This window comes from Corylus avellana, chromosome ca6 (assembly GCF_901000735.1).
Source record: "Corylus avellana chromosome ca6, CavTom2PMs-1.0".
NCBI classification, from domain to species: Eukaryota; Viridiplantae; Streptophyta; class Magnoliopsida; order Fagales; family Betulaceae; genus Corylus; species Corylus avellana.
Genome location: NC_081546.1, coordinates 11,798,335 through 11,824,639, shown reverse-complemented (window position 1 = coordinate 11,824,639; position 26,305 = coordinate 11,798,335). Strand labels below are relative to the sequence as shown.

The window sequence follows — 26,305 nt, the reverse complement described above, 5'->3', positions numbered from 1 at the left end:
AGAAAGGAGATTTGCATGCACAAGGCCCTTTACAGATGAGGCCCAGCCCAAATGCTTGGGATTTGGGTCATAGTGTTCACATTATGGTTGATGCCATCATGCCAATTCGATGAACGCTCCCATTTTGGATGCTTTGGTTCTTGGATGTTTGGATGCCGTTACTCAAATCAACTAAACTCACCTTTTTTTTTTTTTTTTTTTTAATTTTTTTATTTAACACCTACTTTCTTTTTTCTTTTTTAATTCAAAACAAACTTTTTCAACTCTCTTAACAAAAAAAATAAAAAAAATAAAATTCAACCCAACTAAAATAATCATTAATGAAAATTTATTTATTTATTTTTTATTATTATTATCTTTTATATATATAGAAGTGGTGGCCGGATCACCCCTAAGAGTATGGGGCACCCCTCGGGGGTAGTTCAAAACCACCCCAAAAGTTTATACTTTTTTATTTTTGTAATAATTTATATTTAAATTTTAAATTTTATTTTATTTTTTGTAAACCATCCAAATTCCAAACATAATCTAAATTCTTTTTTTTCTCCTCAATATTCACAAGTTTGAAAAAAAAAAATACAAAAAAATCACACATCCAAACATCCATTTAAAGCAAGCACGACCGCATGGCTAGCACTCTGGTACTGGCTAATACAATTGGTTAAGGTGCTACATTAGGATGATTAAGGTCCGATTTAATTCAACTACACTTGCGAATTTTGCGATGGACACTTCAGCCATGTCGTGTAATTTCTTCTAAGGTGACAATTCGTGTTCCGTCAAATTTGGATTGTATCGAGATATGAATATAAAATTATATAAGTTACTTATAAAATGAATTATTTAATTAAAATAGTCAAATTATTAATCTTAACCTACTAATTTTGTATCCATAAGGGGTACCTCGATTGGTTGGGGACCAAGTCTCATAAAGTGGAAGTCACTAGTGAGATTTGGCCATAACGTATGTCAGATTCAGGTCTTGTCGAAGTATATTTATAAAACTAAATAAATCAACCTTAATCCAACCTATTTAATTAAATTGGTCAAACATCTTGACCATAACCCATTAATTTAGTGTTAAGTTAATATCAGACCTAAAATCGTATAATAATTTGTCAGCCCTAATATTTTCTTTCCCAATGATGAGGATGAAAATTTTAGATTTAAAAATAAACATAAAAGAGAACAGTACATATCGTATCAAAGCATTGCAAATACAGGGTGATATGAATGAAAAAAAGAAAAAAAAAAAAAAGGAAAAAAAGAAAAAAAGAAGAAAATAATCAATATCTAAAGAGATATCTAAAGAGAAACTAGATGAACTCAAAGCTTCAATCTGAAGCTACAATTACTAGCTTTAATGCTGATGGAATTATTAGCAGAAAGGTTATCGACGACCAACATGCACTGTCCCAAGATCCTCACCTTCTTCAGCTTCAACCTCCCAAGTTTGATTGCCACCGGCGCATCAACCTTAAGATCCAGCGGAATGCGCCCGGTTTGCTGTTGCTCCTGCAGCGCCGTCATCAAACCGCTGCCGTACTGCGTTTGCCCGGTCAAGGCAAGGTGCAGCTGCGTCTTATTCCGGTGACCTTGGTAGAACTCCGGGAGCGACCCATCACAGAGCTTAGCGTCCGCATACCACACGCTCAACCGGCCGCCTTTCTCGTAGTAAATTCCGATCTTCTCATTCGGGTTGTCGGCGGTGATCTTCACGTCGAACTCCGCATACAAAGACATGTCAGGATTGAGGCCTAGGCTGCTTATCTTCAAGCTATCAACAGAGTATGACGGAAGCTTCGGTCGGAAGACGAGGTAGAGAACGCCGGCGGCGGCTCCAGCTATAATTATAAGGAGAAGAAGGAGGCTGATAGTCCAGCACACGCATTTGCAACAACAACAACTTGCACGCTTCGGTGGCTTGGCATGGATTATCGCCGGAATGGGGCGCCGCACTGGAGGCGGTCGCCGACTACCCTTCTCAGATACCGATGCGCCGGGACGCACCAGAGGAGTTGTTGGCGGGGCTTCCACATCCACGGCTACCGGATGAATTCTTTGGTTTTCTGCCATTTGCTGTATAGATATTACTCTGCAGTGCTATTGTTCATCTGCAACAGTATATATATAATATATAATATAAAATATATTATATGGTTTTGTAATGTATATACATGTATAGTTATATAGTTATATATAGGTAGAATTTAGCTTTCTTTTTGACTTTTTTTTTTCTACGTAGCTTATGTGGGATGCATTGATTGGTGCTTGAAGTCTCACCTTCCTCACCTAATAACAACAGAAAGAAAGCTAAAGAAAATAGAGTTAGTTCAGCTACGTACGTCAGAAGTTCCAAATTCAATACCTTTTTTGCAAGGGATCCTTCTTAATCCTTAATTAATTAGTGGTGTAATATTGTTAATTATTATATGAAGAAAAAAGGCACGTCTCTTTAAGTAATTATAATAAATTACAAGGATTAATGGAGAAAGAGATAATATTGAACGAGCATGCATGCCTAAAAATATAATTTTCTCATCTCAACCTCCCTCTTTTCATCTTTCAAATTTTTAAAATTACCATTCGTGAACCGAAAGATTTAATGGTGATTTTAAAAATTAGAAAAAAGAGAAATACTGAGAGAGAACGTATAGCACGTGTTGAAGAGTAAATTCTGATATAATTATCTTCTAAGTACCATTTATACAGCAATGGAACAGTAGAAGAGCAAGGAATAAAGAAAGAAATTAAGGAGTAGAGTAATTCTGAAAATTTAACTAAGGGTCCAGGAAGAATATTTTAGGAAGCTGTTGGAACATGTATGATATATATGAGATATAGGGGAAGATTCCCAAGAAACAAGTTTGAAAAAGCATATGATTAGATTCAAAAAAAAAAAAAAAATTGCAAAAGAGAATGACTCACTACCTCCAAAGTCGGTTACTTGGGCATGTGAGATTTTGAGACCTTTAGACCTTTTTGTTATATACTATAAGGGTTCTTATGCCTACACGAGCCCATTCGCAATAGCTTAGTCATTTTTTATTTTTATTTAAAATAAGTAAGTAAACACTAAAAAATTATTTACATTGGATTATGCATCTCAAATACAATATATATTTTTGTTGTATTTGTGAATGTTTACAGATTCATCTCATTAATATACTATTTTTTCTCTCTATATTTATTTTTTCTCAAAAGTTAAAAAATAGGATCTTTAGGAAAAATACAATCCTTATAAAAAAAAAAAAAATTTAAATGATATAAATAAAAAAATAGATAGTCGGATTATGATGTCTTTTAAAATTCATTAGCTAAACTCATTATCTAGATAAAGTGGGTTTTGATTAGCCATTGTACATAAAAATATAAAAAACCAATGTGAATGAATGCTAATGTAAATTCTAGTGGAGGTAGTACTAGAAATCCTTGTTAAAGTATGTAGGATTTGGAAAACCTAGTATGTCTATCCATTGTTTTATCAACACTCGCTTTTGTTGTTTTATGCTGACGTGTCATCCTTTTAATGAAGGGAACAAATGACTTGGTTTGTAGTAAGTTCCTATAAAAGTTATTATCGTATAGTATAGTACATACACAACCAATGAGCGAATCGTTGTCCAATGGGCGTATGACACTTGTTATCTCATGACTTGTTATATTTTGGTAATTAATAACAACTATTGTAAATTAATAGTTAAGTTTACTCATAATTAAATCTAATTACTTAAAATTAAATCAGTCTAACTTAATTTGTAAAGGAAATTAAATCTATACATCTTCATCGAATCCCTACTTCTCTCGTCTTCTTTCTATTAAAACCCTCTTCCTTCTCTTCTCTTCTCTTCTCTTCTCTTTCATCTTTCTTTTTCTAAAATCGTTTGATTCTTATTATTTCACTGACAAAAGAAGAAAGAAAAAGTAATAGCAAATTTTCATATGTATATTTTTTTTCTTTTCTAAAATCGTCCAATTGTAATTCAATGAAGTAAAGTATAGATTCTTATGAGAATTTCGCTTTTACTTTTTCTTTCTTCTTTTATAAATGAAAAGATGAAGCCTCATGTAACACAACATTTCATTGTCGTAGCCGACAAAGACAAAAACACATTGATGGATCTTATCAATCGAACTTGTTAGATAGTTGGTCTGGTATGAATACGTTGCTAATAATAAGGGTGTACAATTGTGGTTCGCAGTTATTTCCTCTAATCACCAACTACAACTTTCTTAAGCAGTTATCAAATTTTCGTAATAGCAATTGTTCTGCTTTAGACGGTTAGCCTGTTTAAATAACTGTCAACCGTTCAAGTTGTTTTAGTTAACAGTTAATGCCTCTAATTGCCAACCGCAATTATCTTAGGTGGTTATCGAATTTTTCGTAACCGCAACCGCTCCGCTTTAGGTGGTTAGTGGTTTTAAAATAACAGTCAGTTGGCAGTTATTGAAAATCATAACCACACCGTACAATCAATTTTTAGAAATTGGACTTTTAGGCCTATTTTGGTGTTTTGGGCTTTCCTTGAGCCTCCTTTTAAGGCATATTTTAAATGGTTTTGGGCTTTTTCTAAAAAATAATTAGAAGGCTTTAAAATGTAACAAAGTTCAAGAATATTATTATTATTATTATTATTATTATTATAATAAATAAAGATCAATTTCATTAAACTTAAAATGAACCCTATATCAAACGCACTAAAACGACGTCGTTTTGTATATTATTATTATTTTATAAACAATATATATAATATATAAGGTAGGCGGTTAGTAGGGGTGAAAAGACGGTTGGTTATTACCCGCTAACCACTAAGAAGGTGATTAGGAAAAACTGCTAACCGCCTATATAAATATATAAAAATAAATGAAACAACGTCATTTTTGTGTTTATATATATATATAGAAACAATGTTATATGTAGTAAGGTATTATCGTATTACCATAAAATCAACGTCATTTTTTTTTTTTGGAGAAAAAAAAAAAAAACAAGTTAGCAATTATTAGGGTTATTAACCGCTAACTACTAAGTAACTACCTAGGCGGTTACGGTTAGCCGTTTTAAATGTAACTACCTTTTCACTCATAGCGATTAGCGATTATTAACCTTCTACGCCTACTCCTAAAATTGATAACTGTCCCGCCATAGGTGATTGTGGTTTTTTCCAACTATGTATGCAAACAGTTATGGTTATTAGCCGTTAGCGATTATTAGGCGGTTTATAACTACCCGCTTGTATACCCCTAACTAATAATAAGAGTTGACAACTTTGAACTATGCATTTGAACAAATTGGAGGAAACACTTCTCCTATTATTTTTCTTCGTTTTCTTCTCCTCCATTGGCCCAAAACTGCAATGGCCCATTTGTTATCAAATATGATCTCATATAGTAGTGGCTTCTTATCCCTCAACGAAGATTCACAGTAATTATTTATCTGAATTGCTAGCAATTTAAGCAGATAATATGAGAGAACTATATGAGACCCATATGCTTATCCCACCACCTGCAATGGGTTCCATATGGACTCTATTACATTACATATTGTCCAATTGCTAACAATTCGCGTAGATAATTAGTGTGAATCGTTATACAACATGCAGAATGTATTTTCTAGCTTTCATTTTCCCTCCTTTCTAGACTGAAAATGAATTAAAGTCTACAGTAAGCTTTCACACAGCCAGCACAAGCTCACAAACGAAAAAGAAAAGAAAATAGATCGAGTATAATTTTAAATTTACCTGACTACCTAGTTCTAACACAAGAATATAGTTGTGTATTAACTTCTAATCCTCCACAAGTACCACTTTTACATGATTACATCAAAACAATCAGAGAAGCACGATCAGATGCTCACATGCACCACACCAATATTTCTGCATATCAAATCCAATACAACCAAAGCTACTTTGGCATGTGGATAACACAACGCAGGCACCTTCCTTCTTTCATTAGATCAAAAGCTTTGTTGATATCTTCAAATGGCATATTGTGAGTAATGAATTCATCAATCTCAATTTCCTGCAGGCAAAAATCGTGAAAATAAAAACGAGTTAATCAATGACATAGCGGAAGCCAAAAGAAATCAGCATAGATAAACGGCGTTTTCTGTATGCTGATTCAACAAGACAATAACTTTAAAGAGAACTTGAAATGTTATTCTTATCACTCACAAAACTAAGGCTTCAGTAATAATCTTAGCATTATTACATTGGCTAAAACTTTAAAAAAGGCAAGCAAAGCGTCCAAAAGGGAAAATCAACAAAAGATGGCAAGTCCTAATCTAATATGGGAAATAATAATGCTAAGATTAAGTCATAAATAATGAGAAAATCGGTTTGGGATTGTGAACATTCAGGGATAATTTCCCATATAAGTGCAGCTGCCAAAACTCTGCTTGAGCAGGAGATCACGCAGGTCTCCTGGAGGTGCACTGCTCGAGTGCCTCTCGAACGGCGTTCGAACAGTGCAATCTGGGGGCACCACTCAAGCGCCCATCGACCGGTGCTCTCTAGTTGCACTGAGCCAGCGACGCCGCTTGACGAGCGCTCGAGCGGTGTCTTCTGGTGGTCCTACATCAATCAACTATCTAGTTAATTATATTACAAGACAACAAATGCACGTGTGCAGGACCAGTCAATTTCATCACCTCATTCATTGAGAGGGTATTTGGTAATCTTGACTTCTCTTTTCTGCTCTCCTTTTTTTTTTTTTTTTTTTTTTTTTTCATAATTTAGGATGACTTGAAGCTCAGTATTTAGAGGTATCTTGTTTTCCTGATTTATAGTCTATACATCAGCATCATTTCTGCAAACCTCCTGCTAGATGATCTGAAATCAACTCTTCATCTTATGTAATTTTGTATTCTTATCCACTGACCTTGTAAACTCATAACAAGATACCATTATTCACAAATAAGTGACTAATTGACAAATGCATCCCCTACAAATTTTCAATTTATCCATTCCTTAATTTTTGGTTTAGCATTCGTTTATTTTGGGGGAGCAGTTTCAGGGCCAGAAAGGCCTGTAAAGTTAGACATCCACCATGTAATAAATTTAAAGTATTATACGCATGTTCACTGACTCGAAATTTCAGTCGCAATCTCTATGCTTCAACTCACACCAGCTCTTTGCTTCTTCTTTTCTCAAAGGTTGCCACATTGTTCAGTTTTTAATTATTTGGAAAATAATTTCTATTTACATATATTCCTCATTTAGTTTTTGATGTCTATGATAAAATGGAGAAGTTTCTCCTAAAATGACCAGATTATCTTTTAGGTTAAATTGTGATGTAAAATTCCAGTAGGATGTAAAAGAAAATAGGCATGGACAAAACTCTAGTGAGATTCAACCTACAAGTGCCTTTATAGAGGGTCAAAAACTAATGTATAAGATTGCAAATTGCGGAAAGCAAATTTATTTATAAAAGCATAGCAGGAAGGACTCTCTGAAATTCTTGAGCTAATCAATGTAATTAACTTGCACAATTTCTAAAGGTTCAATTCAACGTATAAACCCAGTATTCTTAAGTATCCACACAATTGCCCACAAAAAAAGAAAAAGTACCATGCAACCTAAATTATATTAGGGTAAGGGCCTAGGCATCTCTAGGTTTATTTCCTGGGCATTCCAATGCCTTGTGTTAGTAAGCCTTCCTAGGAATGATGAAAGATATGTTATCTGGCAAGGCAAGTGCACACCAAGATCTGATGCTTTGACTAATGTAAAACAGAAAGAGAGACATTGAAAATAACATGTCCTACATGCAAATGTCAACAAATTCGACAATATATAAACCCAAAAAAGTTAAGTTTGGTCAAGCAACTCTTCCTGAAAGTTTTCATAGCCGCTTACCTTCTTTGTGTACATGTCCACTAATGAAGGAAGATCAGACTTAGGTCTCCATCCACCAAATAGAGATCCTTTCAATGTTCTTCCAGTAATAAATAGTCCATAATGAGCTTTCATCTCTGGCTTCTCTTTAGGTACACCAAGAGTAACAGTCAAACCCCATCCCTGAAAGAAACAAGAATGCACAAAGAAATGTTCAAGTGAATTGCAATTAAGAAAACATTCTTAAATTAGCATGATTAATGGGGAGATTGAGAGGATTACATCGCAACATGACTGCAATGCAGTAGTCATCATTCCGGTATCACCTATACATTCAAATGAGTAATCTGCCCCTCCATCAGTGATACGCTTAATAATCTGAAAGAATTTTACCAATCAGTTTATAAGTTGGTTTCTTAATGCTCTTTGTATCATACTTTAATGTATACTCCTTGTAAAAGACAAAAAATAAAAAAAATAAAAAAAAAATAAAAAATAAAATAAAATAAAATAAAAATGCAAGTTGCTGTTTAGTAATATTAACCTGTTGCAAAGGTTCATCAGAGTCATTTGGGTTGAGAAACTCTGTTACTCCGAAAGCTTTTGCTACACCAATAAGTAAACATCAGCACCAACAAAGAATTTTATAATGGCTTAAAGCTCAGCATCCCAGAATATGAAAGAGCAAAAGCCATAAAACCTTTTTCACCCTTCTCAGGATTAGTGTCCACACCGATAATCCGAGATGCCCCCCGAAGTTTGGCTCCTTGTGCAACCTACTCTTACAAGAAGCAGTTACTAATCAAAATCATATTGGGATAGCTCATCACCATGCTCTTATGGAGGAGATAAGAAGCAATGTTACTGTTACTATGCTAGAATACTTACAGAAAGGCCTACTGTTCCAAGTCCAAAAATCGCCACAGTTGATCCTTTAGATATATCAGCAACATTCCAAGCTGCACCCAAACCTAATAATACAACCCCATTGTTAAGCACACTGTATTGGAACGAGCAATTCTTTACATCCACACATACGGACCCAGGCACCCACGCACACACATGTATGCATGTAGGTGCACCTCTGATATTCCTTTCTAAAGTTCTTTTCTTTCTTTCCCTTTAAATATGAGTACAGTCACGCAGAACCAAGAATCATTTCTCAATTGCAGATAATTTAAATGATAGATCCAGACATGAGTATATATATGTGAGTGTGTGTGCGCATTTAATGTGTCTTGGGAGAGGGGCAAGGAACGGTTGAGGAGAGCTCCCCCTTCCCCCTTCGAATAAAGAAATCATAAAGGAACCACTTTTGTATTTTTGTTTACGAGCAGTGATATACATCACACGGGCATGCATGAACAGTCATGCACGCCCGTGTGATTTAATTATAAAATATACTTAAAATATTATATTTTAATATTTTAATTATTAAAAAAAAATTAAACACGGGCGTGCATGACTGTTCATGCACGCCCGTGTGATGTATATCACTGCTCTTTGTTTACAGTATAGCTAATTCCATGATATCTGTAAGAACAATAAGTTGTCCCCATCAACCTTTTGGACTAAAATTGTAATCTTTCCTGGTAAAGTTGGTTGATTAGGATAAAATTGTGTCCTAAGTGGCTGATGTGATTCTGTTGACATAGAGTCCCCCCACCCACCCACCACAAACTCTCTTTTCCCTTGAAATCAATGGAAAATTCCTGACTCATGCTGCATATGTGCCTATTCAGAGTAAAATAGAAACACACATGCACAAATTTTTTTTAACAAAATAAAAATGGCATGGCAGTATAAGACTTCATGACATTATCATGATTTGAATAGTTTACCTGCTGCTACTCCACAACTCAGAAGGCATATTTTCTCCAGAGGTGCAAGTGAGCTCACTTTGACAGCACATCCAGAGTGCACCACTGTATATTCACTGAAACTTGAGACTGCACAATAGTGATAAATGGGCTTTCCATTTATCGAGAAGCGTGTCTTCTGATCACTATGCATTACACCTCTTCTTTCCAACCCCAGTACTTCACAGATGTTGCTTTTGCCTGATGTACAGTGTCTGCATTTCATGCATTCTCCAATAAATACTGTAAGCACATGGTCCCCTTCTTCAAATTCTGTCACTCCTTCCCCCACACTCTCAACAATCCTGCAAAAGTGCTACTAACCAAAAGTTCAGAACCCATTTCCCTAATCAATCATAAGTATAACAAGCATTTAAGTAAGTGTAGCTATTACATTATAGGAACATTAGGACTAATCATCCTCGTGGTATTAAGTCTGCAAAACTTGATGAAACATTTCCTGTGCCTTTACCTAAGTCCAATCCTAGTGAGATCTACATGATGTTCTATGTATCCCATGTACAACATAAACTCTGTTAGGGTCCAGTATATAGGCCAATTTATTGATCAACATACCATATGGACAAGTCAATTAGTAATTTTAACATAGCACTTTAAGAATTTAATAGTAGCCCAAAAAATGCAAACTTTTTGATGCAGACCAGAAGAAAAAAAAAAAAAAAAAAAATCTTTGTTTTCAATGGTTGGCTGCTATAGATGGAATTAGGTATGGGAGAAGTCCACCTCCTTGGACAGATTTGAAATCAAGATCTGATACCAATTTGTGAAGGGTTTTCCTTCAAACTCTGGAATTAAATTCTTAGGAAGCTGATTGCTTTAAATCATTCATGCTTCTGAAATGCATATAAACCGGCTCATATAAAGAGTTGAGATCACAAGAGTCTAGAAGAAATCAGACCTTCAAACCTGGGACTTATAGACTTTCATGAGTATACTGGACTTGGAAAACTAAAAGACTTAATTGATTTCATAACTACTCGAGACATTTGACAGACTAATTATGACTCTTTGGAGATTCAACAATAATAATTACTTTTTTCTAGACACGGTTAGTTTTCTGGAGTTTAAACAAATATCTAAATGCTTCTTTCCATCACCTTTTAACTAATATTAATCTACAATCATCCATGGGAAATTAAGTATTACAAATCAAATTACTAAGAGAGTAAGTTGACATTACCCTGACGCTTCATGACCGAATATTCGAGGAAATATAGCCTGCACAAGCATGTTGTCAGCCACTCAGAACATTGGCCCCCCTCCCCCAAACAAATAACAGAGTAGTAGAGTGAGAAGTACAGCATAAAGTATCAAAGATTAAACATTTTTTTTTATTCATTAACAACAGAACAAAATTACACCACACTCTAGCCTAAAGCTAGAAAAACCAAGAACCAAAAATACAACCCAAATGACTACATACAACCAACCTATCAATCAACTGTATCTGCCTATTCCATCTATAAACATACAACCAGAATCAGACAGCGAATACAACCAAAAACTGTCAATACAAAATATCAAGAAAAATATCCCAATCTATATAGATTTTTACATTTATGTCATTCTTCCTGAATTTTTCCTCTACTTCAAACTCTATGTTTAATATCCCAAACAACATCTTTTAACAATTTCTCTTCAGCTCTAGGAGATTTACCATGCCTAATGTCCTTTCGCTGCCCCCACAGGTGGTAAACAGCTGCACTCCAGCATAACTTGCACATGGTAGCCTGCAAGCTTTTTTTGCTCCAGTCCTTTATCCCAACTCCAGAATTTCTGACCAAGCCGCTGACCAAGCCAAAGGAGGATCAAGCACTGATTTCTCCTCATAATCTCCCGCCATAGTCTCTTGCCATAACCACAGTCAAAGAACAGATGTTCTACACATTCCACACAATGTTTGCTATACACACTGCACCTCACCCCTATACCCCCAGCTTAATAATTTCTCTCCAGTTGTAAGCCCCTTTTGACTAGCAAGCCGAAGTATAAAAGAAAGCTTCGGAATGGCCAATGCAAACCAAACCAGCCTCCACCACTCAACTTTTGGCCTTCTACTTCTAATGTCCTCCCAAGTATCGTTAATAAGACTGGTTATTACTTATAAAAAAATAATAATAATAAAAATAAAAATAAGTTATCGTTACCAGCATAACACTTTTTTTTTTTTTTTTTTAATTCACCCACATAGACCTATTTTCACAAAACACAAACTACTTTGGATATTGACAAGATCCTCGGACCTAGCAGGAGGCCAATGCCAATCTTTTCCAAGCATAACTGTAGATAATTTATCATCCAGCATACTTCCCAAGTCATAGACCACCCTATATCCATATTTCTTCACCAAAACACTATCTGGACACCAACTATCTAACCAAAGATGAATTTGAGACCCATCCCAAACCTTAAATCTCAGAAACTTCTTAGCAACTTCACTTAATTTTAAATTTTTCCTCCAAAACCATGAGCATTTTTGAGGAATTTTTAACTGCCAAAAACACCTTCCCCTATCAGAAATGTTAGTATATCAACTATAACATCAACTTAGGCTTCAGCTTCCAAAGGTAACAGAAATGACATGCTTTTAAGACATTCCATACTTAGGACTATTTGGGGATTAATATATTAAAATTCTTTCTCTTATCTGATGCTGAGTTGCCAGCCAATGCTATGTTTTGAAGAGTCATGGCTCTTCATATTGAAAACAATATTAATTCTATTGTGCTCTACCAAACAATGTTGTCTCCTCTTACAACCTTCGTTTAGCCCCCTTAGCTAATTGTTCGATCAATTCCTCCATGCATGGGAGAAATAGTTAACTGAATATCCCATATATCTCAAGCCTCCAACAAGAGCAGCAATAAAAATAAGAAATTCAACTTTTAATCTAATTCATGTTTTCTAATTTTTCTTGTAATTAACAGATATTAAGCTGGATTAATAATTATGCGTCTCAAATAAGAATTCATGGTAATGTCCAGTAAGCACTTGCAGTAGTTGTCATCTTGAGATTAGGATTTTAAAAGCATAAAATGTCAACTAGCCAAGGATTTCAATTCAAAATGGAAAATTCCTAAATCAGGTTATAAAAGTAAACAAGTTGGTATTGATTGGACTCTGAGCCTTTGACATGGGAGACAATTAGGGTTAAATATGCTAAACAGCCATGTCAATGAACTGTATGTCATCAACCCTTCCTATTCCTCTACAGCTATGTGGTAAACAGTTCAAAGATGGTCTTGCTGAAAGAAGACGGTATACTGTTCTGTGTGTTATTCTTTGATAAAGGCATCATCCATGTGTGTTACTCTTTCCCCTTGCAGTGTATTAATTACCCTTCTTAAGAACTGATTCATGGATTGATAGAGGTTGTACAAAGAGCTCCCAGAGTGATATTGAACACTTTTAACAGCAAATACGGCCAAAATTTCTTTTTTTGCTTTTACTCCCCACAATTCTACTCTACTTAGGGCCACAGGTGCTATTTAAAACTACTTGTTTCTGCAATGTGGCAACATTCATTTTGATCTTAAGAAAATTTGTCCATATATTGCCAGGTACTGAATCCAATGTTGTGGACAATCTGCCACCCCAATCTCCTCCATGACGACAGAAAGGCCTTTACTCTTCCATGGAATTACATTATCAAATTATCAGCTTTAACACAGAGTTTGAATGATATTGCATTGCATTTTTGTGTCTTGCAAATTCCAAGTGCCTCACTTCTGTCATAATCTTTTAGAAGAGGTTAATTTGACTGAAATGTAATATGAAAAGGGACAATTGTAGATTCAAAATGAGGGCTTTGTTTGATAACAATTTTTCATTCTCCCTCCGTTTTCTCTTTCCAAAACAAAAATATTAACAAATAACACAAAACACTCAAAAACTACTACTTTTTCAAACAAAACATACCCTTCTAAAAACCATTAACAAACAGAGCCACATAACAACCAGTACTGGAATCACCCCACAAAGCAATGTTCCCTCTAATTGTTTCTTCACCAAAAAATCAGAGCTATAAACCAGCACATCTACCTAAGTACACTTGTTCAAAGTAATAGACCTATGAGTATCACAATACATCTTACGTGGGATTGCCAAGCCGTGACATCGCTGCGGCAGAGAGAGGTGGAAACAACTTTAATCCTAATCTCCATGGGTTGGGGCGGACTCACTTCAACCTGCTCCATCACCAATGACTCTCCAGCTCCCCATGCCACCGCAGCTTTTATGTTTTATCAGTTCATACAAATCCATCTAAAAGTAAGTATATTTACAACTTCTCATCCAAAAAAGAAAATACAAATGAACCCACAAACAAACTGTTTGCCATATCAACAAAATAACAACTTTAATTTCGAGAGAACAAAAAAAAAAGGTAACCCAGAAATCAAACCTTTGCATGTAATGACATGGGGATGTTTGGCGGACGACATTCGAGCAAGTTTTGTCGGAACAGCAGATGCAAAGGGGAACTGCCAACTGGGTAAGACAGACGGGGGTTGGTCGAAAGATGAACAGAAGAATGAATTTCAGTAGGTGCCCGGGTCATGGGACAATGCGGTAGGTACTAGGCATGTAGGTTGGTTGGTGAGAGGAGTCCAAAGAAAGAAACTCTTTGGAAAATTGTGTTGATTTGAGTAAAAAAAAAAAAAAAAAATCATCATAATTTTATTTTCTTGGTTAATAATTAAAAGATACATTTTGCAACAATTCACTAAAAGATGAGTGACAATTACTACTAAGTACTAAACTGATTTTTTTAAAAAATTTCTCTAGCAGAAATAAAAATATTATTAATCAAGTGTCCGTTTTATTAGTTTGGATTTTTTATAGCTTCTGCAATGACTTTCTAGTTGAAGGAATTTTTTTTTTTTTTAATGGTAAAAATAGGTAATCAATTTTTTCTTTTTGTTTAGCTAATGACTATTTTTTTTAAGAAAATACTGGTGCTCTCCTCCTCCCATGGCGGGCATGTAGATCCACTCCTTCAAAAGAGATGAAGGTCGCAAAGGCACCGTGACCTCTATGAGGACCGGGTTGCTGCCTCCCCAACTCACTCACAAAGGTTGCCTCAATGATCCTTGTAATTTGTAAATTGAAAAAATAAAAAAATAAAAAAAGGATATAGAGATTGTTTTAGTCCAAAATTTTCTATTAAACAAACACAACCTAAATTCTGATTTTTACAAACAAATAATTAGTTACAGAAAAATAATTAGAATTATTTGTCAATAATGTTATGTTACAGAGCTTGATAATCATTTATTAGCTTATCTAATGCCTTTCTTTCATATAATCTGTTAAATACTTATACTACCAAGAGGGTCATTGCAATAAAGCCCATTCTGGTCTTTTGCCAGGCGAATCCAAGTGGCGAGTAGAAATCATTGAGCTCTTAAGTGGATTCTGACAGCACCATGGACCGTCACTACCAGCACGGTTGGTAGCTTTCCGTTTTACTCCTTCCATCTTAAGGTTCCTCTCCGTAACTATGAAATGACTCGCTGCAATAGACCATGTTAATTTTTTTGCCTTTGTTTTGGTTATCTGTAATTTTTTTCCTTTAGTTTGCTATTGTAATTTAATTTTCACTCAACTAATAAAAAAGTGGATTATTTGATATTTAAAGGGTATCATTGATACTGGTATTTGTTCTTAAAATATCAACTTAGTTGGTCATGTAGATGCAGATTTTGCATCACCACAGTTTGGTAAACTAATTATTATATAAACTAATTACACCCACTTGAGTGCTATGGTTGCATCCAAGTTCTCCAACACTCGAAAATTTTCATTTCATCATTTGATTATCAAAAAGATATCAAAGAAAATGTAAAGACTACATCATATAAACAAATTATAGGAAGAGTAATGCTACTCTTCACATTAGATTTTCAACCCGGTTGACGTTTGACATGGGAAGCTGCATCAGCTGGTGTGAAGCTAATGTGAAAATATAGTGTGAAGATTAGCATTAGTCTTATAGGAATGCTAGAACATCACCAAGTAATACAAATAGGCATACATGTCAAACAATTACAATCGTTTTAAGAGAATATATACACATTCTTCTTTTCAGTGAGCCTACTCACCTTGCTCATCCCCACTCTAATGGCCAGGTTCAAACTCCAGAACTCTGCAGCTTACGCTAATAAAGAAGGATTAGTGCCACTTGGTCCAAAGGCGTTGGCAAAAAAATTATTAAATGACCACTTACAGGCAGCAATTAAATCTCATTGGGCAGATTCCACCAAGGAAATTTTTATCAGCTCCTGTCAAGCATGCTCATAAGGCATTAAGCAAAGTCAAAATATGTTTCTTCTCATCTTCTTGAATGGCTAGTGTACAACACTATTTCCTCACATCTTGGTGATTAGTAAGAGTTTTTGAACCAACTTACCCCAATCTATCCAAACCGTACCCTTTATCATTGCATTCAGTTGAACTAAAGTCCAAGGGCCTAAAAGTGCATAACTATGCAGATATAATTACCCAATTACAAAAGAGGACTTGAACTTCAGATCTTCATTCTCTCTATCACTTCTTCACTAGAACATATAAAACAACACGGCTGCTGCAATAATCTGGATGCCATTGTGTCTGATCCACACGTCCAACTGTGAAACTCTTCATTGCAACTTCCAGAAAGTATTCAAGGATAGCGTCTGCCACAGAATGAAGTATTTAGATCAATAATCTGCATGGAAAGAAGAAACAATAGAGTTCTTACCATTTCGAAGTTCACCGGACAAAAAGATGGTTGTTTCAGATCCACAGAGTTGCAGTAGGGTAGCCACCAAATCTGCCACTGCTTCCTCACTATAGACTACATCTGAGCCCAGCACTGACATAATAGAAATTTATAAGTAAAAGTCATCCTTGAAAAATTAAAAGAGAAAAATCAAACCAAACAAATGTCAATGAGTATCAAATTATAATAAATTTTGGAAGAATCGTGTAATGAATACTATCAAGAAACCATGTGGTCGTCCACACTGAAGAATGAAGGCAACCAAAACAGTCATTATTGCACATATATATTTGAAACGCTGCTAATTCCAGTATAATAGACAGATATATGCTTTTCATACTGATTCCCACACCAAAAACCCTCACAGAATGATGGCTGCAGGGGTTCAATTGACATGACCTGGAAATAATTGTCAAAAAATCGATCTTTCAGAGCCGAAAGATTAATGCTTACAAGCCAAGAATAGATAGTAAAGACTAAACAGGAGATAGGCACGGGTCATAGTTTGACCATACCATGAAATGGAATATTTCACTTAAAAGTCTATATATATATATATATACCAACATTGTAATAAGTGAATTCAATAAATCTTAAAACTTATGCTTATGCTTAGAGCTGCCTCAACTCACAAGAAGACAAATCGCTTTACTGCATATCTCCTTTTATAACTATGAACTGATTCTCTAATTTCCAACTTGACTCTCGTCGGGTCAGGCTTTTTCATTATCAAGTTGGGTCCAGAGGATAGAAAATTTTCAACTATAGTTTGAGTCGGACACAAGCTGACAGTAACTTAAATTAAACTGACTCTCAGCTATAGGTTTGATGACAGTACAACTTGTACTGCATTACCAATACTTGACAGTCTTTAAAATATCCCGATATCAGGTACTTAAACATCATTACTAGAAACATGATATGACACTAAATTTGACTATCAAAATAAAAAGAAAAAAGTTGATTCCACCATAATGTCTCATTTTCAAAAATATTCTCCTTTCTGTTTCCAATCCTTTAATCTCAAAACAAACTTTGGCTGACTAACTATTTCATAATAGTTAATATAAGCAAGATCGTATCTCTAAAAGCAGAATCATTTTGGTCTCCTATATGTATATCCATAAAATCTATGCACCAAGAACAGCCAACTAAAGCAAGACAGGCATGATGAAATATCTTCATTAGCATTCGGTATATCTTTTATCACCAGACAGCGATGTAGACTCGGAGTCCAGCACTAAAAAATTAATGTATCTGTTTTCAGTAAGGGAGAATTAAAGTTGGCTTATTACCATAATCAGGTTTTTGTTCAATTAGCTCCTGGTCAGGATCATCTCCCCATAAAAGTTCCATAACTGTTGCAGAACCCCGCACATTCCCATGTTTCAGATTGGCTTCAACATTCTTCTTCAGTAGCCTTAGTCTATCAGGCATATCGGTAAGGATAACTTGACCACCCAAAAGAGCTGCAACGCAGCTGGAAAACAAAACAAGAATAAATGCCTTAAGTAAGAGAAGCAACTCATTTCTGGTCCAACCACTAGATAAACATCTAAAATCTAAGTGAAAACTCTAGCCTTCATGGGTAGGGCTCTCTTAAATGGATGCTATTGACATTATATGTTCTGGGTTTCTTCCCATTCAAGAGACACTCCACAAACAAATACTGATGAGAGTGTTATAATATAAATTAAATGTTAATCTCTTTCTATTTGCTTAAGTTTTGGGACAAGTAGTGATTTAATATAGTATCATAACAAAGATCCTAAATTCGAACTTTATTTCCATAATTTATCTTTCGGAGTTTGAGCCCACGCATAAAAACAAAAAGAAGAATTAGAATATAAATTAAATGATTTAATTTTTTTTATTTTTTTTTTTATATGCTTAAATTTTTAGAATAAGTAGTGATTCAGGATAGAGTTCATGATTGATTATAGCATATAGAGATAAAGAAGGATAAAAGTTAAAAAGAGATTGCGAATTACAATTACCCAACTAATCCACAGCCAGAGCCCAATTCAACAACCTTCTTGCCCTGAAGAAGAAGCATCCCTGAGTCCACAGCATGCTCTAGAAACTTCGCCAGCACAACACCACTGTCCCACATCACTGCTCCAGTAACTCCAGGCGTACCCTGCAGTTGAATAAACCAAATATTCAAGAACAATGGCCCAGATACAGCTGCTAATGATAGAAGAAGAAGAAGAAGAAGAAGAAAGAGGGATGGGATACCAAGGAAGAAGGGGACTGGAGAATGGAGAGAGAATGACCGCATGCGTCGAGTCGAAGTTGGAGAGAGGATTGGGAGACGAATGCGTTTGGTTTGGAGAGAGTCGGCTGTTGGAATCCCCAGAGCAGCATGGTCTCCTCCGCAGCTGATTCTTCTCCAACCAATAACACCCTCGCCTTCCCTCCGTACGATCCTATCCTCACCATTACCACCTTTCCTTCTTCTTCATCCGCAGTGGCCATGACTACTGGTCTCCTTCTCGTGGGGTTTCAAATTGGAAAGGGTTTTGGTATTTTTCGTTCTCATGATTCTTATTTGGATCCCGCTTACCTACAATTTATTTATTTATTATTATTTTTAATTCTTTAATTTTTTATTTTTTACATCATCAAGAGAGACTCAATAGAAACGTAATACGAAATTAAAATGCTAATGTTAAATAGTCTAATTCGTTTAATTAAATTAGTTGACTTAAGTTGACCACTTGACCTATATAATTTTATATTCATGCTTTGATACGATCTAAACTCAGTACATGACATAATAATATACAATTTTTGACATAACTCGTAAACTCAACATAAATTTTATACAAAATTAGAGAATTAAGGTTAATGAGTTTAACCCGTTTAATTAAATAGATCAAGTTAAACTTGGCCTATATAATCTATATACATGCCTTAACAAAATTTGAACCCGACATACAAACACAAATTACCATCTTAAGCTTAGGTTCTATGGAAAAAATAACGGTATATCTCTGGTTATAAAAATTGACGGTCCAAATTTTATATTTTTATATTTGAAGTAAGATTTGGCTTAGGTAAAAAAAATTATTACATATACTTGTAATTTTATTTTAACCATTCAGGTTTATTTATTTATTTTTTTATGCATATTCAGATTTATTTTCACTCTCTCATTAAAAAACTTAGAATTAAATAATTTTTTGAGAAAATATCTTCGATATGAGAAAACAAAAGCCCCGGCAAGAAAGAGAACAAAATGAGAAAAAACAAAAGTTATTGTCTCAACTAAGAGTGAGTGCGTTTGACACTAGAACTTCTTATATAAAAAAGAGTGTGATTTAGTGAACACGGCCCTGCATGAAGAGTGTGTGCGCCAGTGTTCATATATTATTATTAATATTTTTTTATTGTTTAAATAATATTTTATAATATATGAGCACTGATGTGCACACTGTTCATGCACGCCAGTGTTCACTAAATCACTACTCAATTGTGAAAAATGCATTACTTTAGAAATGTGTTTTAAAAAATTATGATTTAAAAACTTAATTTTTATGTTTTCAAATCGGCAGGCAATGTGAAAAATTTTAAAAAACGCATGATTTTAATGGTAAACTGCAATTTAAAAAAATCATACTACTATTTATTAACTTAGGAGAGGGAGAGAGAGAGAGTGAGGGTGAATGAACTTCCTTGTCACAGGCATTTCACAGTGAATGATGATTATTGTATGCTAGTCAAACATCAAAGTATGAATGAACAAGTGAGAGTGTAGTATACAGATGGAGGTAAGGTAAATGTCATTCAATCTCAATTTGTTGTGGGACTTCTTCTTCGGCCTTTGACCCCTCTGCATCAATTTCTTCCTCTGTAATTCCAGATGCCTCAACCGTCCTTGAAATCCATTCGTTTAGTGGGTCTTCTTTCAAATCAAGCCTCAAAAGCCCCGCAAACATCCCACCCATGAATGCAACTGGCTCCTGTGGGAAACATAGCAATAGATTTCAGAGGAAATATTAGAAACCATATTTCAAGTTTTACACAAACGCATTCTCATGGCTATTTGGACATGCCATATAATGGGAAAACAAAAGAGAGTTGATAAAGAAAATCACATGGAAATGGAGCAAAGATAATATATTAACCAGAGCGCTTCACCATTGGCAACACTATTTACTACATCGAGAATTCGTGGTATATTCAGATCATCAAGCTCTCAGATATTTGATTCGTTCCAAGACAAATTTATTGAACAAGTAATCCAATATGAGTTTCATAAAATTGAACAAAAATAAGTCTTTTCTTTACCAACTTATTGTTGAGCTCACAGAGCTCCACTGCAGGGATCAAAGACGGAATTCGCAAGGGATGTGTTTGTGCATTGCGTAATGCAACATATTGGATTCAATTACGCCCCGGAGATATTCTACCCTCCATACCCTTATTATATATGTAAAAACATGCCAAAACAGGTAAAACTTAAGGTGAAGTTATGGTATAGTAAAATAGATTTACAGCTTAAACTAGATGTGAGGTCCTCAAATTCGTATGTGTTTGCATCCATCCGCCTGTGTCTGGATCTCCCTGCACTTGTGTGCATATGTACATGCTTAAATCAATTATAGAAACAGTAACCATATGCAGTCAAGAGAGTAAACTTTACAGGCTCAAGAAATTGCTAGTGTTCAAAATGAATCTTCCCTTTGCATACACTCCAAAGAAAAAGCAAAAAGGAAAAACAATAAGAAAGAAAGAATGGAGCCCTGAAGGCAGTAAGCCCCTGGATGGCCTGATACACTGGATGGTAGAAAGGCGCTTGCCAAACAAGGTGAGGACTCCAATATATAAAATTAGTCGAAAGATAGATTGTGAATTTGTAGTATGTCATATCTAATGAGTTTGACCAATATAAGCATATTCATCGTCATCATCGTCATAAATAATGGAGACAAAGAAGAGAGGACAACAATAAGGAGAAGATACAAATGAGAACGAGGAAAGATCAGAAGTTTCTTATCATTGGAGAGAGAGAGAGAGAGAGAGACCAAATGTCATGACTCTTATTATTCTAACAAGCTTCATGTTTATATATTTCATTTGTTCTTCATTAACATTAGGAAGGTAGAATACCATTGTATGAAGATGTCCCTATTTGAATTATGCCTAGTTTGTGAGTCATTTATGTAAGCCTAAGAGTAGACCTACCGGTTCAATGATGCACTGACTTTTTAGCATCTGTCACGTCAGCCAAGGGAGCGTAAGGCAACTGTCTCAGCAAAGTCACCACATAACGTAAAGAGTAATAAGGGGTTATCTATACAGTCTTCCCTTGCCCAAGTGCCTAAGTGAATGCCATCTCACTTTTGACTAACGCATCAACCCATTCTGCATTCCAAATCCAGTAGAAAGTTGTAACGAAGTCATGAAGTGACAAAGTGGGCAAAATATCTGCTAGCCTCTAGAATCAACTACTAAAAACAGAAGTACCCATAATACACACAAGCAACAAAGAGACAGAGCACCACTCGCTTTGCCATCACAAATTAGCAAGATAATTGAATTTAAGGCTTCAGTAAAAGTTATACTTGGACAGTTGTGTTCTTAGCAACTGTGGTACTTAACTTCCATGATTTCCTTGTTATTTTTTCTCCTTTTAGTTAGGTGTTTCTCTTGTATACTTCTTGTGTACCCAGGTAGTACCTTGCGTTCTTGGTGCCTTTCGGATTCAGTTTAGCTTAACTCTCTTGGGAAAATGGTTATGGTGTTACACTATGGAGAGGGAGCTTTTGTGGAGATCGATGGTGGAAACTAAATATGATAGCATGAGGGGAGGTTGATGTTCTAAGGAAGTTAGGGGAACCTTCGGAGTTGGAGTATGGAAATATATAAGGAAAAGGTGGTGGGGTTTTTTCAAATTTTGTTAGATATGAGGTGGGAGATGGATCCAAAATCAGGTTTTGGCATGATTTTCCTTAGGTTATCCAAAGTCAAGATTTTCTCTAATGCCGTCATCCAAACAAAAAACGTAATTTTCAAAGGAGCCTTAAGAATCATGATTAAAGGACCTCACTCAAACCTCCGCCTTTTGGAGGAGATCCAGCATATTTTATCATCACCACCTTGCCTCAATATGATAGAAAACAAAAGCACAAAGAAAAAAGTGACCAAATCCACCTCCCACTTATGCATTGGTCTCATAAAAGATATATTCCATTAATGAACTGCATATGATCCAACACACATGCCTCCTTATAGCATGCAATACTCAACAAATATGGAAAAGTGGCTTCAGGGGCTAGTCCTCACACCACAAATCATGCCAAAACCTGATCTTGAACCCATCTCTCAACTCATATCTAACAAAACTCAAAAAACCTCTCCACGCCCTCCTTATATATCCAAATTGATAAATAATTGTTAGAAATAAAAGGTCAGAAAAGTTCTAAATTAAACTTCTCCAAGAAAATGGTATGATACCTTGAAATAAGTTCTGTATAAGACACACATCACCAAATTTACGAATGAATGTTAGAAATACTATGTAAGAAAAGTTGTAAACATAACTTGTCCAGGAAAACAACATATGGCACCAAACTTGAAATAAGTTGTGTAAGATATACATCACCAAATAAAGAAATCTGTCCAATGGTCTTGATTAAACTACTTCAGATACTTAAAAGTTAGTCTCCAAGCATAGGGTAAACTCTAGAAATCAAGTCTTATGGCCTGTCAGCCTCATCTAAACATGTGGCACACACATGAAATTTTGCGGGTGTGTATGTGCATGTGTGAGTGAGTATGTGTGTGAGTGCAGGTGGGTGAGTACATATGTGTGAATGTGCATGCGTGCATGTGTGTGGGTGTATCTATCTGTGCACGCACGTGTGTGTTAAGGGAGAGAGATCCAAGCAGGAAATTGATACAAATAAAGCCCTTCATTAATTGAATCTCTTGACTCATATGCAACCTAAACAAGAATTAAATCTTCTTCAATAGAAAATAAAATCAAGAAACAAAGTGCTCAATATTTACTTGTGAACTCTATTGTGGTAGCAACCCAATTATTTAGATAAAAAGTTTAGATCGACACCAGTTAGCTCATTAAGGCTTTCAGGATAGACTTATTATTTAAGTGAGTGCTCCCCACAAACTATTACTTTTCCATGTAACAAAACATGGAAGCAATTTTTCTATTGACCTTAATTTCTTTTGTTTAGTAATCAAAATCTTATTAGAAAGAGATGTAATCTATGGATATAAGAAGTATACATAGAACCCTTTTAAAAATTACACACTAAAATTCAAATTATCAACAAAGTCTACAAATGAAGGGATGTGAACATTTCCACAACCAGTAGATCAATCATAAATACCACATTAATAAAGCACTAACTCAAGGTCAGACAACTCAACACAATTTGTGCGGTTATTCATCTCTCGCTACATACTGTCCACATAAGGCAAAAGGGGGACGCTTTCCAATAGAACTGCTACTATATGCTTTCCAAAGAGACCTTTATAGTTGAAGTACACCTCAACCACTTTCTGAGGCATTACCCATTGAAACCCAAAAATCACAAATTTATATAAACATAACTCTCTAGCAATCAAGTATTGAATTATCAGTCGATCAATTGTTACCACTACACTTAAAGGTGCAACAGAAGTTCACAAGGATGATGTTCCTCTTTGTGAATTTGTCCACAGTTAAAATTTTCCCAAAAGCAGCTGTCAAAATAAAAAGTGCAACTTCCCTAAGGATTATACTCTTCCAAGGAAATTACTTACCGTTATAACTTCTTAACACCTCATAACAAGACTAAACATCAAATTTAGATCCACATTTGAGCTTCCAATTTAACCTAACATCCCATCAATAATTGGCGCATTCAAATATAACATATCACCAGATTCCATGAGCAAATCCAAACTGAAATAATTTCATGAGTGAACGTGACACCAATAAGTTCACGCAATACCCAAATCCGAAGACCAAGAGCAACATACAAAAGGAAAAAGAAAGCGGCAAAATATGAGAGCCATTAGCAGTATTTACCAACGAACAAAAGCTCAAAACATCCAAGAAAATGAAGAGGAAATAGCAAAAACGGAGATGTTGTTTTACAATAGATTAAAATAAAATAAAGGGTGAGGCAGTAGAAAGTAGTACTCCAAATACCTTAAGAGCTTCTTTGATAATGGGTTCATCGGTGGGATTGAAGAAAAAAGCTTTCACCCCATTTTTGTTATTGCTATGATAACTCCTTAATCGAACGCTGCTGCTGCTGCTGTTGCGGCTCAGCTCTTTGGATGACGTTAAGGGGTTGGCCATGGGGTTCTTCGATTTCCACTGTCATCCATGTACTATATATATATACTTATTTTACTAAACACAAAAACACAGAGGGAAACGGAGAGGGAGAGAGAGTAATTAGGAGGGTTCAAGGGCCACGCACCAGTGAACATGGCGAGGAAGAACTGAGGAGAAAGAGTGACATCTTTTGAGTTTCTCTGCTGCTTCACTACCTGCCTGCTTGCTATACGTTTTCTGGATCTTTTCTTTTTTATTTTATTCTTTTTCGATAATCGGATAATCGGATATATATATATATATATATATATATATATATTATATATAAATTTATTAAAAAAAAATTGTTGTGATCTTGTGTTTATCTTTACCGATATATATATATATATATATATATATATATATATGTTTTTGCAGTAATTTAGACCTAAATCAATAAAAGGAAAGTTTGGTGCACTAACTTAACTTAAATTAAATAGGCCTAGCCCGCATCATTCGACACATGATTAATTATAAAATTAAATACAAAATTTAATAGAGTTAATGATAGAGAATAATTGGTAGATTAATTTTGAGAAATATAGTTTCACATATTTGACACATATTTTCTTATAAATTAAATAAATCAATAATTAAATTTGTGGGGTCTACCATTAACTTATATGAGGCCCACTTAAATCTACAAATATAATGGTTACTTTATAAGATAAGATGAGTCAAATATGAAGAAAATATTGACCCCTAACATTTCTCATTAAATTTATTGTAAGTCACATTTGCATGGCCTGCCATAGAAAGGGATTTGGCATTCAAAACATTTATTAATTAAAATTTGAATTTAATTAATTAGTTTGGGGTTGTTTGTTAAACAACGCCCCATTCCCAAATACTATTCACTTTATTTCTAAAAAAATCAACATAAAAATATTCTCACTTTTTATATTACTTCATTTATTTTTTACTACTATTTAAATAAAAAAATTACTGCAAAACAAATTTTTTTTTTTTTCACTTTTCAATACTACTTTTTCACTTTTTTTATACTAATTATTACACTCATTTTTTTCCTCACCAAACATAAACAGTGTTTGGGGACGTTATGCTGTTTAGCAAATAACCCCTTAATCATATATAAAATCATATTAGGACCCCCTACGATTTTAAAGAAATTATAGATTTTCAAATTACAAAATTTAGGGGGTTTCTAAGTTTTTTTTTTTTTTTTGAAGAGAATGTATAGCATTAATAAATCAATCCCGAGGATGAGAAATTTTCTCACTCTCAATAATATCATAGATACAATTAGGGGTAATTCCTAACCAATCTCTATCTATGACAAGTTTAGTTGCCTCCTTTGCTAAACGGTGAGCTGCGACATTCACAGTCCGACTGACATGGACACACTTCCACCGTGGAATCATTTGTAATATCTGTCTAGTATCCTGCACAAAATGTCCAAAGCGGCTACCACAGTTTGTAGTAGAGTTGATCGCCTCTACAACATTCTTGGCGTCACCCTCCAAAATAATCGCTTGCC

The 26,305-nt window shown here is 34.8% G+C and overlaps 4 protein-coding genes across 7 annotated transcripts; all 4 read right to left on the bottom strand.

Annotated features, from left to right (window-relative positions):
* Positions 1 to 1,290: 1,290 nt before the first annotated feature.
* LOC132183950 (NDR1/HIN1-like protein 6) lies at positions 1,291 to 2,101 on the bottom strand. The gene has a single exon (XM_059597424.1). The coding sequence runs from the start codon at positions 2,074 to 2,076 to the stop codon at positions 1,327 to 1,329; it is 750 nt and encodes a 249-aa protein (XP_059453407.1). The 5' UTR covers positions 2,077 to 2,101; the 3' UTR covers positions 1,291 to 1,326.
* A 3,598-nt stretch (positions 2,102 to 5,699) lies between these two features.
* LOC132183949 (alcohol dehydrogenase-like 6) lies at positions 5,700 to 14,316 on the bottom strand. Of its 3 annotated transcripts, none has more exons than XM_059597420.1 (10): positions 14,115 to 14,248; positions 13,807 to 13,943; positions 10,893 to 10,930; positions 9,674 to 9,996; positions 8,721 to 8,803; positions 8,533 to 8,608; positions 8,377 to 8,438; positions 8,115 to 8,210; positions 7,854 to 8,015; positions 5,700 to 6,018 (listed from the first exon to the last, which is right to left on the bottom strand). In XM_059597420.1, the coding sequence occupies exons 1-10, from the start codon at positions 14,152 to 14,154 to the stop codon at positions 5,902 to 5,904; spliced, it is 1,134 nt and encodes a 377-aa protein (XP_059453403.1). In that variant the 5' UTR covers positions 14,155 to 14,248; the 3' UTR covers positions 5,700 to 5,901. The 3 variants fall into 3 exon arrangements, with proteins under 3 accessions (XP_059453403.1, XP_059453406.1, XP_059453404.1); XM_059597423.1 differs by having other exon boundaries at positions 13,807 to 13,975; positions 14,115 to 14,197; XM_059597421.1 differs by lacking the exon at positions 13,807 to 13,943 and having other exon boundaries at positions 14,115 to 14,316.
* Positions 14,317 to 15,720: 1,404 nt separating this feature from the next.
* On the bottom strand, positions 15,721 to 19,008 carry LOC132184411 (uncharacterized). Its single transcript, XM_059598036.1, has 5 exons — positions 18,711 to 19,008; positions 18,470 to 18,612; positions 17,768 to 17,952; positions 16,452 to 16,565; positions 15,721 to 16,386 (listed from the first exon to the last, which is right to left on the bottom strand). The coding sequence occupies exons 1-5, from the start codon at positions 18,948 to 18,950 to the stop codon at positions 16,259 to 16,261; spliced, it is 810 nt and encodes a 269-aa protein (XP_059454019.1). The 5' UTR covers positions 18,951 to 19,008; the 3' UTR covers positions 15,721 to 16,258.
* Positions 19,009 to 20,131: 1,123 nt separating this feature from the next.
* On the bottom strand, positions 20,132 to 25,010 carry LOC132184425 (UPF0426 protein At1g28150, chloroplastic). 2 transcript variants are annotated; one of them, XM_059598053.1, is made up of 3 exons: positions 24,914 to 25,010; positions 24,637 to 24,807; positions 20,132 to 20,437 (listed from the first exon to the last, which is right to left on the bottom strand). In XM_059598053.1, exons 1-3 carry the CDS (start codon positions 24,953 to 24,955, stop codon positions 20,258 to 20,260), a joined length of 393 nt encoding a protein of 130 aa, XP_059454036.1. In that variant the 5' UTR covers positions 24,956 to 25,010; the 3' UTR covers positions 20,132 to 20,257. The 2 variants fall into 2 exon arrangements, with proteins under 2 accessions (XP_059454036.1, XP_059454037.1); XM_059598054.1 differs by having other exon boundaries at positions 24,637 to 24,821; positions 24,914 to 25,004.
* Between the last annotated feature and the right edge of the window lie 1,295 nt (positions 25,011 to 26,305).

Bases quoted from the DNA above. Each gene is read 5' to 3' on its own strand.
- LOC132183950 (XM_059597424.1), bottom strand. From the start codon at position 2,076: ATGGCAGAAAACCAAAGAATTCATCCGGTAGCCGTGGATGTGGAAGCC.
- LOC132183949 (XM_059597420.1), bottom strand. From the start codon at position 14,154: ATGTCGTCCGCCAAACATCCCCATGTCATTACATGCAAAG. The intron at 9,997-10,892 runs GTAATGTCAACT...GCACTTTTGCAG, and splicing joins TTCGGTCATGAAGCGTCAGG to GATTGTTGAGAGTGTGGGGG. The intron at 8,439-8,532 runs GTTTTATGGCTT...TTATTGGTGTAG, and splicing joins TCCTGAGAAGGGTGAAAAAG to CAAAAGCTTTCGGAGTAACA.
- LOC132184411 (XM_059598036.1), bottom strand. From the start codon at position 18,950: ATGGCCACTGCGGATGAAGAAGAAGGAAAGGTGGTAATGGTGAGGATA. The intron at 18,613-18,710 runs GTATCCCATCCC...ATTCAACTGCAG, and splicing joins TCCAGTCCCCTTCTTCCTTG to GGTACGCCTGGAGTTACTGG. The intron at 17,953-18,469 runs GTAATTGTAATT...TTTGTTTTCCAG, and splicing joins TCTGGCTGTGGATTAGTTGG to CTGCGTTGCAGCTCTTTTGG.
- LOC132184425 (XM_059598053.1), bottom strand. From the start codon at position 24,955: ATGTCACTCTTTCTCCTCAGTTCTTCCTCGCCATGTTCACTG. The intron at 24,808-24,913 runs GTGCGTGGCCCT...CATGGATGACAG, and splicing joins CTTCCTCGCCATGTTCACTG to TGGAAATCGAAGAACCCCAT. The intron at 20,438-24,636 runs GTATTTGGAGTA...TGTTTCCCACAG, and splicing joins TTATCAAAGAAGCTCTTAAG to GAGCCAGTTGCATTCATGGG.